This window comes from Pelodiscus sinensis, chromosome 1 (assembly GCF_049634645.1).
Source record: "Pelodiscus sinensis isolate JC-2024 chromosome 1, ASM4963464v1, whole genome shotgun sequence".
In the NCBI taxonomy this organism is placed as follows: Eukaryota; Metazoa; Chordata; order Testudines; family Trionychidae; genus Pelodiscus; species Pelodiscus sinensis.
Window position 1 is genome coordinate 323,262,711 of NC_134711.1, and position 14,130 is coordinate 323,276,840.

The 14,130-nt window shown below is 43.2% G+C and overlaps 1 protein-coding gene across 5 annotated transcripts in view; it reads right to left on the bottom strand.

The window, feature by feature from the left end:
- SLCO2B1 (solute carrier organic anion transporter family member 2B1) overlaps positions 1-14,130 on the bottom strand; it is a 170,334-nt gene that overhangs the window by 55,692 nt on the left and 100,512 nt on the right. For all 5 annotated transcript variants that reach the window (XM_025186940.2, XM_075919608.1, XM_006127506.4 and 2 more), the window contains one exon: positions 10,538-10,668. In XM_025186940.2, coding sequence (XP_025042725.1) covers positions 10,538-10,668 — 131 coding nt within the window. The remainder of the gene's footprint in view (positions 1-10,537; positions 10,669-14,130) is intronic.

Sequence of the window (14,130 nt, forward strand, 5' to 3'; positions counted from 1 at the left end):
CAAGAAAGGGATTTTCTCTGCTTAACCTGCAGAGCTGCTTTTCTGCCGTGCAGAACACAGCCCTTGGGACTTAGTGAAACACAAGGCAACAGGCACTATTTTAATATTAAATAAATAAGGGATAAAAAACCATCAGGCCACAAAAATCAATTCTGAATTAATTTCCTCATTTAATGAGTAGACCAAGCTCCCAACAAACAGCTCATTATACCTGCTACATCAGTAATTTTGTATTTTATTTTTGTGTGTGCCTTATTAAAGCAACCAAACTGCAGGGGACTCATTTATATTAAACTGACTGATTATTTTTAGTAATTGGTTGCTTCTCTTTTTAAAACTTTGTGCTGAAAATCTTAACACAGAGACAAATGCCTCCCTGTTGCCCTCCTGTTCCGTAGTCACTCACCCATGAGTGCCAAAAAAGCCCCACCCTGTTCATTTTGCTTCCAGGTGCTCCTCAAATAATACAGAGCATTTCTAATACCATCAGCAAGTGCTTTACAAACATGAATGAAAGAATCCTCACAACATGCCAAACCCAGGAGGTAGGCCAGTGTTGTCATCAGTATTTTGTATATATGGGTAAACGAAGGCACAAAGCTTGAGTGAGTTACCCAAGGTTTGACAGAAGCCAATGAGGAAGCAGGGAATAGAATGCGGTATTTCTGATTGCTGGTCATGCACTTTACCCACATAACCCTTCCCTCTTACTGGAAAGCTCAATTTAGATGTGGTTTTAGAACAGCCTCTCAAGAATTTTGCCTCAGTGTTTTCCTTTTTGCTGTTCATGTTTATTGGAAGTACAAAAAATGGGCAGGATAAATAGCTGCATAACAGTTAAAGAGCCTTAAAGGCTACTTATCCACATGCCAATCTGCTTCAAGCAAAATAGTTAAGATGCTACTCTTCACCCCACTTCCTGAGCACTACTGCAAAATAATGGTGCTGGTGCAGAACAGGGGTCACACGTGTCTCCTCCAGCATGATCCCCATTTGGCACTCAGTAAAGGCTATTCAGGTTCCTCAGAATGGACAAGGCAGCATCTGGGTGAAGCTGGGATTTACTCAGACTCTGGTCTGCTGAATACCCTGGACTCCTGTTGGTATCCTCAGTGGCTCCTGCACTCTTTGCACTGAGGCCAGGAGGAGTTGCGGGGCTAGGAGTCACTCAGCACATTGTGGGTTCAAGCAACTCAACCTGCAACCCGGTTCCGTGACAACAGACTGCTGCACCTGCATCGCAGCCCCCTAGATGTCAGTGGGACACCACATGGGCTCAGCAGTTGGATATCATAGGGTCAGGGCTCTATATCCAGATTTCTTTAAGTAAATAAAATAAACCTTCCCAGACATTGCCATTTGCTAGTCTTGGCAGTCAGGAGAAGGCCAATCAGACACCTATATAGGGGAATAATCATAATAAGTAATAGAAGCTCCCACTGACCTTATCTGAAGCTGGGAGCAACACTAGCTCTTAAGCTTTAGGGCAAGTGTAACCCTTCTTTAACCCATACTGCAGCGCTTTGCTGCAAGTTCCATCTAATCTACTAGTCACATGCCCAGTCACTTGTGTTACTTCTGTTGATTTTATCCCTACTGCAACATTGACAAGGAGCCTCACTGTGATGTTTCGAATGCAGCCTTGTGCATTGTAACAGAGTCAGGGCACCTCACAGAGGAAATGTGAGGCTGATGGAACACGGCAGAGCATGTGAGAGCCATCACTAGGAAGGGATGTTGCCAGGCATCACTAGGAAGGGATGTTGACAAGCATCACTAGGAAGGGATGTTGACAAGCATCACTAGGAAGGGATGTTGCCAGGCATCACTAGGAAGGGATGTTGCCAGGCGTCACTAGGAAGGGATGTTGCCAGGCACTGCTGATGGAATGCCACATGGCAAAAGAGGAAATGTCACAATTTTGAGCCGAGAGGGTCCAAGATGCTTCCTCAAAGGGTGTTGTTCTCTACCTGTGCTCGAGTTTGGTGTCAAAAAGTGTGTGTGTGGAGAAGGCTCCTGTGTGAATTTAGTGCTGAAGGAAGGTTCAGAATTGATATTCCTGGTGATTCTATTTATCCACCAAACACAAACACCAGCTCAATCCCAATGTGAGCTTCCTACCTCCTGTACTAGCGTAAGACCAGCAAAGTGCTGTGGAGTGAGGTCAACTTCTGTGTTCTATTTAGTCTGGGCTTGTCTGTCCAGACTTGCCCACAAAGGGGCCAATTAGAACCAAACCTGATGGACACCTGTCCACTGAGAAGTGGGTGGAAGATCCAGCAAATGCATTTTTAATAGGCCACGAAAAAGCCACTCTAATGTACTGTAATACTTTTTGGTCACTACTGCCCAAGTTGGATCTCAATTTATTATCCAGACTTCCGATCCTCTGGCTCTGAAACACCCTCGAAAACATATGTCTTGAGTTGCATTAGTTACAGGCCTGCTGACAGAGAGTGGAGGGCCGGGGGCTCCAGAGTACGCTGCTGCTACTGTTGCAGGCTGTCCGCTAAAGTCCTGGACCCTTTAAATCTTCAGCACACTCCAGGTGGTGCTAAGGCTGGTTGTAGGGAAAGGTTGTGGCATGGTCCAGGTGGTGATAAGGCCTGGCTGCCCCCCCAGCCCTACCCCTTCCACCTGAGACCTCCACCCTTCCTGGAGAGCAGAGACAGTCCTCCCCCCTTGCCTAGGGGCCCGTCAAGTCTGTCGGCCCCTCTGATCAGTTAGCAAAGCTGAAAACAAAGCATTTTATTTTCTTTTCTGTCTGTTCTATCTCACAGAAGATTAAGTTGCCTCTTTCATCTTCCAGTGGGCACTGAGCGTGCAGATGCTGTGCAACAGCTGCTACCAAACCCATCTCTGAACACAACGGTCTGCAGAGCTGAACTGCATATAAAATAAATGTACTGGATATTCCAAGCCAGACAGATTGTGTATTACAATGCAAATTCAGCAATGCCCTGCTAAAATTCTGGGTTCCCTTCAACTACTGTATTGTGACACAATGGAATATCTTAAAAGCACAAGTTAGTATATTCACATTTGTTTTCCATTCCTTCTCAAGTTCCTTGCCATTAAGGGGAAGCACCAAATATTTGGGGGTGCCAAGGGCCCAATCCCACAGGGTGCTGAGCAATTCCTATCATATGCTTGGCACCTATTGGCTCTCAATGAGCATTCATGAACTTCAACCTAGCACTTTGCAAGAGGTGTTCAAGCCCTTAAAGAGCAATTATTTTTAAAGGGCTTATTTATGAAATGGTTTGTAAGTCAATGAACACAAACAATCAATAAAGGAAAAGACTGAAGAAAACAGGCTAATTCAGCACTGGCTTAATGAAAGTGACATTTGATTCCTTTATGGTATCAAGTTTTACAAGTTTGTGGTGTACTTCTAACATGTCATTTCTTCCTCATCTGGAATTATTTCATGTAGTTTCAAATATCATAGAATTAAATATAAATTAACAGGTGGTTGTAGGCTAGATATTCCTTGTACGTGAGCCATGACGAATGGGGACCCTTTACTTACCATTCCATGAGGTTTAACTGGTAATTCAAAGTAAGGGGTTTATTTCGGAATTGCCCTTCTCTGTCACGTGTAGAAGCGGGCAGTTCTTCTGGGCTAGTCAATTTCCAAAATGGCGACCACCCGGGAACATGCTAATGAAGCACGTCATATTTAAATCCCACGCTTCATTTGCAATTTTGGTCACCCTCATTAGCCTCCCTAGTTCGAACTAGGGGGCTAGTGTAGACACACCCATAGAGATATATAAGATGTCGCAATTGGTTTTTTTCATCTGTAGAAATGTTGGGCTAAATTATGCTACTTCTTGTGGGTTTACTAGGGGAAGAAGGAGTGGGGGGAGCCCTTTCCCGCCCTAACTCTTCTGGGAGAGGGTCAGTCACCATCTGGAAAACAGCTAATGTTGTTGGCCGTTCTGCTGTCCCTAAAATCAGCAGAATGTTCAGTCTGCCTAGCTCAGTGTTTCTTAAACTGTGTTCCGCGGTACACTGGTGTGCCGTGAGGCAGTCGGAGGTGTACCACAGAGAACAGAGTTCAAAATGGCCACCCTTAAAGGGGCAGATGACCTTTGTTTTTTCTCAACAACTTCCCACAACCCTTTTTTTGTGCGCTCAATAACTTTATCCCGACCTTTTTTTTTCTCTCTCAATAAAAAATCCTTGGTGTTTTCATAAAAAAATTATTGTTTGGTGTTCCTTGGTCTTAAAAAGTTTAAGAAACACTGGCCTAGCTATTCATCTCCTCCCTTGGTGTGAGTAACAGACATGCTTCCTGCTCATTTATTATATTGGATACAAACAACTGGAACAGGACCTGAACCTGAAATCCCTCCTCAACCTGAGCAGTGGTCCCTGAATTGAAGCACAGTATCAGAGGGGCATGGTGTTTCTGTCCATGCTGTGGATATGCCGAGGACATGTCAGTGTCTTGATGTATTACACTATTTTGGGCCCATTACCTGGTTTCTTTTATAATTACTTTACTCCCATTTTTTAAAGCAATAAGGGTCGATTGGCTTTCTTTGATCGGGCTGTGGATCCTAAACCATTCACTGATGCTAAATTTGCTTAAAAGGAAACTGAAAGTGCTCTGATGACTGAGTGGAGGAGGACAGATTTCAGATGGTGAACAGGCTACTAGACAGCCATCCCAGATGGCTTCCCTCAGCTCCTAATTGGGATGTATCCTAGTTCTTTCCATTCAGAATAGCTGCACTATTGGATGGCTTTTGCTTCCTTTGCTTCTCCTCTGCTACTGCTCATCCTCTTTCATCTCTCTGCCAGTAACATTTCCTCCTCCCTTCCTATGTTATGGGAGCTTTCATGAGAGGGGGAAATTCAAATGGAGCCTGTAGCAAACTAGGGAGCATTGTTTGAGGCAAGGGCCCAGCTTTCAGGACTTGAGGCCACCATTTTCAGAAGAGGACATTAATTTTTGTGTGTCTAAGAAGGGGTGCCAATGGAAAGATTTTTAGACATGCTGAGCACCCATATAGATATCACTGGCTTTAACTGGAATTAGCACCAAAACACGGGCCCCTGTCTGCCCTGACTTTCCCTGAAGGTAGAATAATATGTTCTTGTCTCACAGGGTGTAGAAGGCTCTGAGGATAGGAATGACATGAAAGGTTTATTTTCAGAGACCTAACTTACACTTGTATATTTGTTGTTTATGAAGCTATTTAGTCAGACCCATGGTAACAGACACTAATCTATATACAAAGTCATTCAATCTAAACTTTGATCTCTTTTATAGTGGTGTAAATCAGGAGCAGCTCCACTGAGGGCCACAGAGTTACTCCAGTGTAAAACCAGTGTGAGTCCACAGTCAGGCCTCATTTACGGTATGTCTATTTAATCTTTGTTCCAGTTAGTCAAGATTTTTATTGGCAATAATCACATTATAGGATTTGAATTGATCTTTTTTGTTGGTATTTTATGTGACTATTACTAATGTTCATACTTTGTTCTCTTTGTGGAAGACGCACTGGGAAATTTTGGTAAATAAAATAATGCTCTGTGATCTCTGGATGACAGGTGCTATCCTAGAGCAAGGAACTCTTTGGAAGAGGAGTTATTGCTTGTGGAATGAGGTTACAGAAGTCAGAATAAGCTGCCCATTATTTTGATATTATTTCAAAATAACAGACTTGCTGTGTAGATACTCACATTGTTATTTCGAAATAATGCTAGTTATTCTGAAATAACGGTGCAGTGTAGACGCACCCACAGTGTGCACTAACTTTGCATGGGGTCATTGACTATGCCGGCCTATGACAATGCAGAACTTGACACTTATTTTAACTGGATATAAAAGGTTCATCATTTTAGGGAAGCTTATGGAGAAATTAATGCTTTGACGTCTTCCAGCCATGGAAGAGCCTAATAGAATAAGGTCAGAGCAAAATTTTGGATGGGAACACCCCTGAACACTGGAGAAGCTTGGACCGCATTTCTGGGGCCCCAAGGGTTGGTTTGCATTATGGCACACGTGTTTCAAACCTGCTCATCCTGTACTTGCTATTTTACAAACCATCAACCCTGCTATACCAGGGGGCTGTGTCTAGACTGGCAAGTTTTTCCACAAAATCATCTGCTTTTGTGGAAAAACTTGCCAGCTGTCTACACTGGCCGCTTGAATTTCCGCAAAAGCACTGACGATCTCATGAAAGATTGTCAGTGCTTTTGCGGAAATACTATGCTACTCCCATTCGGGCAAAAGTCTTTTTCCGAAAAACTTTTCCGCAAAAGGGCCAGTGTAGACAGCAGAGATTTGTTTTCCGCAAAAAAGCCCCGATCGCCATTTTCGCAATTTTCGGGGCTTTTTTGTGGAAAAGCGCGTCTAGCTTGGCCACGGACGCTTTTCCGCAAAAAGTGCTTTTGAGGAAAAGCATCCTGCTAATCTAGATGCGCTTTTCTGAAAATGCTTTTAACGGAAAACTTTTCCATTAAAAGCATTTCCGGAAAATCATGCCAGTGTAGACGTAGCCGGGGAGTTTAAACATTTCCAGAGTAAGAGTGATGACTTCTGAGGTAGCTTTGTGTTTTTAAAGCCCTACTTCTCCCAACTCACTGAGAAAGAAGAATTGCTCTTCCTTTTATTAAAACTAGCAGTGTTATGCTATTACAGGAATACTAATTTGCTGGCAGGGCAAGCATGTAGAAATGCTGGTTTTATTACAATTTCTGCAAGAACCAACATGCGTGAAAACAGACTTCCTTCACATCTCTCAGGTTTGCTAATGACAATCAAACATCTTATCCAGCAGTCTCTGGCTTGTTTCCAAACTATTCACATTCTCTTTTAAAAGCAAGATCTTCCAGTGCTATCTTGCTGGTAATGCTGTCAAATCAGCGCCGTCACTTTTGCTAGCCCCAAATGTCCCTGTCTGGAATGTAGTTACAGGAAAATTCCATCTCTTGGATTGGGTTTATTGTCTGTTTCTTGTCATTTTCTAAAGTGAATTGTTTCCCCTATGCTTCCAAATGAATTTGGTTCAGTGGGAAGAGCTTGAAATAAAATAAACAGGTGCAGCAAAGTTAGCATTTCATTGAGCCAATAAAAGTTCCTTTTAAATGTCAGTTAGCAGAGAAGAGGGAGGTTAAAGTTCTGTTTGTCTTTTCAGTAACACTTAACGAGTCTTGCTTTACACTTATTAAAACCAACCAGCTTGACCAGAAGAAAATGTATTTGGGTTCATTTAGTTTGTCATTTTTTCAGCAAATGATCCATTGATTTCTGATCCTCACTAATAATGTGTAAAGATAAAAGGAATAAAATCATGGTAGAGTTCTACTACACACAACCTAACATGGAATCAGTCTTTTCTCAAACAACTAACAAAATCACCCAAAGCACAGGACTTAGGGGTGATGGGGGGACATTAACTATCCAGCCATCTGTTGGGAAAATAACACAGCAAGACACAGATTAGCCAACAAGTTATTGAAATGTTTTGGAGGGAATTATTTCAGAAGGTGGAGAAAGCCACTGGAGGGGCACTGTTCTGCATTAGATTTTAACAAATAGGGAGGCATGAGTTGAGAATTTGAAAGTGAAAGGCAGGTTGGGTGAAAGTGATCAAGGAATGACAGAGTTCATGATTCTAAGGAATGTTAGGAAGAAGAACAGTAAAATAAAGACAAAAAATTTCAAGAAGGCAGACTTTTGCATATTCAGGGAGCTGGTAGATAAGATCTCATGGGAAGCAAATCTAAGTGGAAAAACAATTGATGATGGTAAGAGCAACCTATTGCATTTCACAGGAAACATAGGAAGTATGGCAAGAGTCCAGCCTAGTTAAATCATGAGATCTTAATGATCTAAAAAATCAAAAAGGAGTCCTACAAAAACTAGGAAACTAGTGAAAACTAGGTCAAATAACAAAGGACTAATATAAGCAAATAACACAAGTAAGGGGCAAAATTAGAAAGGCCAAGGCACAAAGAAAGATCAAATTATCTAGAGATACAAAGGGTAACAAGAAAACATTCCACAAATAGATTAGAAGAGGAAGACCAAAGACAGGGTAGGCCCATTATTCAATGAAGAGGGAAAAACAATAACAGAACATGTGGAATTGACAGAGGTGCTTAATGACTTCTTTGTTTCGGTTTTCACCACGAAGATTGGTGGTGACTGGACAACACTGGGTGAATCCCAGTGAAAATGGGGTAGGTCCAGGAGCAAAAATAACTTAGACACAGTAGATGTCTTCAAGTCACCAGCACCTGATGAAATGCGTCTTAGAATACCCAAGGAAATGACTGAGGAGAGCCATTAGCTATCATCTTTGAAAAGTCATGGAAGATGGGAGAGATTCCAGAGGACTGGAAAAAGGCAAATATTGTGCCCATCTATAAAAGGGGAAATAAGGACAATCCAGGAATTACAGACCAGTCATCTTAACTTCTGTATCAGGAAAGATAATGGAGCAAATAATTAATAAATCTATTTGCAAACATCTAGACAATAATAAGGTTACAAGTAACAGTCAGTATGAATTTGTAAAGAACAAATCATCTCAAACCAACTTAATAGCTTTCTTTGATAGGAAAACAAGCCTTGTGGATAAAAGGGAAGTGGCAGATGTGGTATATCTAGATTTTAGTAAGGCATTTGATACAGTTTCTCATGACCTCCTCATTAACTAACTAGGAAAATACAACCTAGATGGAGCTACTATAAGGTAGGTGCATAACTGTATGGATAACCATTCCCAGAGAGTAGTCATCAGTGATTCACAGTCTGGTATGTCTGAGTGGCTTCCAGTAGTGTGTTAGCCACCATGGTGACACATCTCTCACCATGGTACTTTTCATAAATCTTCCCCAAATTCTACTAAGGATTAGTATGTTTTACTACTTAACAATATACATTTTATTTCAACTGGTAAAGTAATTTTTCATTTCCTGTTGAAGGAGCTAATTCTGCAACCTTTACTCATTTAAATAGCCCTTTTGAATTCCATAGGAATAGTTGCCTGAGTAACCATTGCAAGTGGTTACTGCAAGTTATTCAAGTGACTGCACTGCGGTGGTGGACATATTGTTCTAATGGTTCATAATATATAATCTGAATAGAATAGAATAGAATAGAATAGAATAGAATAGAATAGAATAGAATAGAATAGAATAGGGATTTTACTGCACCCCGGAAAGGGAAGAACACAGCATCCACTAAAATTGTCAGCAGCACTCTGGGTTTTTCTTGATAGTCTCTCAGGGTATGTCTACACAGCAGCATTATTTCAAAACAACTAACTTTATTTCAAAATAACACAGTGCGTGTCTACACAGCAAGCCACTATTTTAAAATAATGTTGAGAGGGAAGACTTCATACTCCGACTCCTGTAGCTCTCATTTGACAAGGAGTAAGGGAAGTTGAAGGAAGCATGTTCTTCCTTTGACTTCCTGCTGTGTAGACATCACCAAAAGCTGAATTAAGCTATTTCAACTTTAGCTATGCAATTGACATAACTAGGTTGCATAGCTTAATTCAACTTTTGTCCTGCAGCATAGCTGTACCCTTAGAGAAGCACTGGACTCTGCTTAGCTTATCAGAGCTGAGCTGGTAAGGCCTGCAGGCACTAGAGATGAGTTCAAACCAGAAGAGACATTAAAAGCCCTTTGTACTTTCAAGAAGTTTGAATCTTGATACAAGCTTCACAGCCATCTCCACACAGAGCCCTAAATGGATACAAATGTTTACCTGTGGTTGCGGATATCTCTGAATAGCCATAAATATCCACCAATGTTCCCTCTAATTTTTTCCATCCATGTGTAGAATAAATTTTATGTGCACCACAGGCTATGCAGATGTGCACCACCAGTAGAAAAACATGCTGCCAGCTGTGGGCAGATGTGGGAACTCTGCTAATCAGCTGGGTGGCATTTGAATCTCTCATGGGTGGCAGCCCAAGTGCTCAGCTTACAGAAAATACTGATCTCCACTGATCTGTAAGGGCACCATTCCCAGGAGACACTGCAGTCAAAGGAGAGGAATGTGGTCCTGCCTCCCCCAGGAGCCAGCAGCCCATGCTGGAACCTCACCACACCCCACTACCAGCGGAGGCTGTACGGCTCCAAACAGGAGATGTGCCTGGGGGCAGACTGTGGGTGGTACAGCCACATGGCTAGGAGAAGCTGTTGGCATAGGCCACTCTGGTATTCTGGTGGGACCATATTCCTCTCTTTTGGCCACAGCACCTCCTGGGGGTAGAGTCCTGTGGATTAGCAGATAGCCGTGTCCGTAGGAAGACATTTGTATCCATGCAGGTCTCTGTCTGTAGATGGCACATGGCCCACAAGGCAAGCAGAGAGGGGGGAGAGAGGTGGTATGTGTGCTACAGCACATTTATAACAGATCCCCCAGAGCACATTGATAATCTATATCTTGTCTGACTTCAGCATCACCCCACCACCAACCAGCCCCTCTCCCCTCGGGTACCCCGATTTAGTTGAGTGATTTGTGCAGCTGACCGTGTCTGCCTCTCTGCCCATTCTTACCTCCTTTGGCATTTCTTTTGGGAAGAAGAAATAAGGGATGGCGGAAAAGGCTGTGAGAGTGGCTGCAACCAGGAATCCGAGCCACCAGGCTCCAACCCATCGAGGATCTTTATGAGTGAGCTGAATTTCCTCTGAAATACAAGAAAATAAATACAAAATAGAATCATAGACAGTGGGAGGAAATGATTCTACACCTGAGGCCGCAGGAAATGTCTCCATGTGACCCTAGCAAATGAAGTTTGCTCGGTGCTCCAGAGCAGGGTCTCCCAAGCTAGGGGGTGCAGATTATTAGAGGCCCACAGATCATCTGCGGTGGCCCATGCTGAGTCTCTTCATATCATATAGAGCTGAGTCTCTTCCTTGTTTCCACCTCCTTGTTGCCACAAGGCTGTTAGGTGGCTGTAAAGGGGAAGGGAGGGACCTATGGACAAACTCTCTATTGATATGCTATCCATGTTATGGGCAGATGTGAGATTCCTGCTTGAGAGGATGGTACATGAGACATACTGATATGACACAAGGAAAAATCCTTTTCTGACCTTGGCTAAATGTTAATTTAAGTATCTGACTTTAGGCACCCAAGTTTGAACCTTTTGGCTTTAATAATTTGGCCCCTTTCAGTGGCCACACCAGGAAACTGGAAACCCAGGAAACCAGACTCCCACTCTGCTAGTCTAAAGGCTTGTCTTCACTTACCCTGAGATCAATGCTGTGGAGGTCAATCTCCCATTGTCCTTCTGCTGTGGGGATGCCACAGAAATTCGACCTACAGTCCATTGACTCCAGCTACGCTATTCTTGTAGCTGGAGTTGCATAACTTAGGTCAAATTTCTCCCGTAGATAAGACCTGGCCTAACAGTTAGACAACATTCTCTTTTAAGGCATCCACATCTATATTTGCAAAAAGGAGCTGCAGATATTCGCATCTGTCAAGGCTGTTCCCCACTCTGGCATGACAAATGAAGAAGTAGGGGCTAGCAAAAGCACAGCAAATCCTGATCTCTACAGGCTTTGGTACAAAAACTCTCTCTCCCCCCTCCCCCCAAAGCCTAATACCTGGACTTTGGAGAATAAAAAAACCACTGACACCTCCCAAGTATTCCAAGCAAACCAGGGAAGAGATCACTTGGGAAACCTCCTCCCTAAATCCTCAGGGGTAACTCAAAATCTTTTCTCCAAAGAACTTGAAAAAGAAAAAAGAACAAGCTACAGTGTGTGGTAGCTGCCCCCTAGTCAGAGGCATGCATATACCCACAGACAGATTTTCCAGGACACAGAAATGAACCAATACCACGTTAATTAGAAAAAGAAAACAAACTTTTAGTATCAGAACAATACTAACATTGCAAGCATAGTAAAGGTGGCTAGATGGTAAGGATGGTAATTGATATACTCAGAGAAAAGTTAACAAGAGAGAAAAAAACACTTTTAACAGCTCGGACATCAATTCCAAATTCCTAAACCATAAAACAATAAAACCTGATGGGCTAATTAAACTTTGCCCTACTTACATATTGTGAAAAGACTTTTCTTGGAGAGAGAGATGGCCTCCCATCTCCCTGTTACCTGGAAGAAACCACTTTGAATCAGACAAAGGAGGGAAAAAATAAAAATTATTTTGTCCCAGTTTGAAATCCCTACCTGCATTACTATTGGCTGACCAGATACCTGGCTAGAGACAGGAGACATAGTTAACCCCTTAGTCCTCAGATGCTGGCCAGCCCTCATGGTTATGACAGCATCCATATCCGCAGTTGTGGATATCCTCAGATATTAAACAGATATCTGCAGATTTGCAGAGTTCTAAGTGTAGGATCAGTATTTCAGAGAGAATCAATTCCCTCTGGTTTTTAAGGCAAAGATCAAGGAAAATGGAACCAAGAAAAAAAGAACTGTGCTTGAAAAGAACAATTGATTCTGTTCCTTCAGAATTCACCTTTTGAAGTCTCTCTAAGGGACACATAAGAGGCAGAATGCAGCTGATGCTGGGTACGGCTAGCCTGTGAGGATCTAACGGAAAAAGATATGCAAAATGCACTCTGCATTTTGCGTATCTTTTTCTGATACTTTTGCTGGAAGAGGCTTTTCTGAAATTTGGCCCAACTAGACTGGCCCCAATTTCAGAAAAACACCCTCTTTCGAAAGCCCCCTTCTTCCTCATGGAACGAGGAATACAGGGACTTCTGAAAGAGCGTGTTTGCTCTTTTGCAAAAAAAAAAGTGGAAGAGCAAACGCATTCCCTGAATGTGGCAGAGGTTTTTTGGGATACTTCTGATATCCCAAAACCCCCCTGCAGTCTAGCCATACCCGCTGATAGGGAGGGTCACAGGTTTTTAGTATGTGCAGACGTTTACTGCTTCTAGAACAAAGCAATCTGACAATATGTAAACCTCCAAGGTTCTGGAATTTGCAGCTCCATCCCCAGACAACACCACCTGGATCATGGGCTGGGAAGAGCATATCTGTTTAAGACTGGATTTAATAAGCAATTTTGCTATGATACTGTGGCCTTGGGCAAATCGTGTCAAGCTTATGATACCTTACAGAGGAACTGGGAGACTTATTTCCATTTTTGAATGGACTCGGTATACTTATTTCCAACCGGTTTAGCCCATCACTAGTGACAGAAAAACCCTATTGCCCCCTGCAGAGCTTTCAGCACTTTGCAAGCCTTTGCATTTCCAATTCGACTTTAAACTTCAGGCTTTTGTGGCTGAGATGGTCTCAGCAGAACTGGGTTAAGCATGTACAAAACAACACAGGGCATGCCCTTTTCCCTTGCAATTCCTCACAAGATACTGCAGCTGGTTCCTCTTACTGTGTTCATTGTTCAACAATGAACTGGCATGCCAGAAAAGAACAGAAGGGTCAGAACCTGTAGGGTTTACAGTAGGAGATTCCACCGGTTTCCCGGCTCTCTTGTTATTGAGTCCTTTTGATCTCGGTCCAGGAGAAGTTCTCTCACTGTCTTGCCACAGGCTGGCTGGCTCTTCAAGGCAAGCTGGGCTCAGTCTTACCAGGGAATGTGTACCTGTCCCTCAGGCTCACTGGCAATCTGACCTGATTAGTGATCCCCTGCGGGTGTGCTGGAGTTTAACGCAGAGCATCAGAGGGAGGACTCCTTAAAGAGAGCTGTGAACTCAGTCCAGGAGAAGAAGACCCAGGAGAGAGGCGTGAGGGGAGATTCCTCTCTGGAAAACACCTGGCAAAGCTGGGCTGAAAGATACCAGCAGAGAATAGTTCAGACTTGCATGGGGGACAGGGCACCATGAGACAGGACCTGTAAGAAATAGGGAGGTCCCTGATGTAAAGTGCCTGAGGAAGGGAGGCAGTGGGGGAGAGAAGCTGCAGGAGAAGAAAGAGCTTGATGAAACTCTGCAGGCTCAGGTTTACCAGCTAGAAAACATTTGGACTCATCGTTGGACTTTTCAACCCCAGAAGGCGGCTGCACTTCAGTATGATTTGGCCGGAGGGCCAGGCTGCAGAACGCCCAGGTAGAGATGGTTGGGGGAAGACACGGACAGAGACAGTCTATCACACGGCCAAGGAAGTGGCCACTCAGAGGATGGTGTGCAAGAATCAATGAAGCCAAC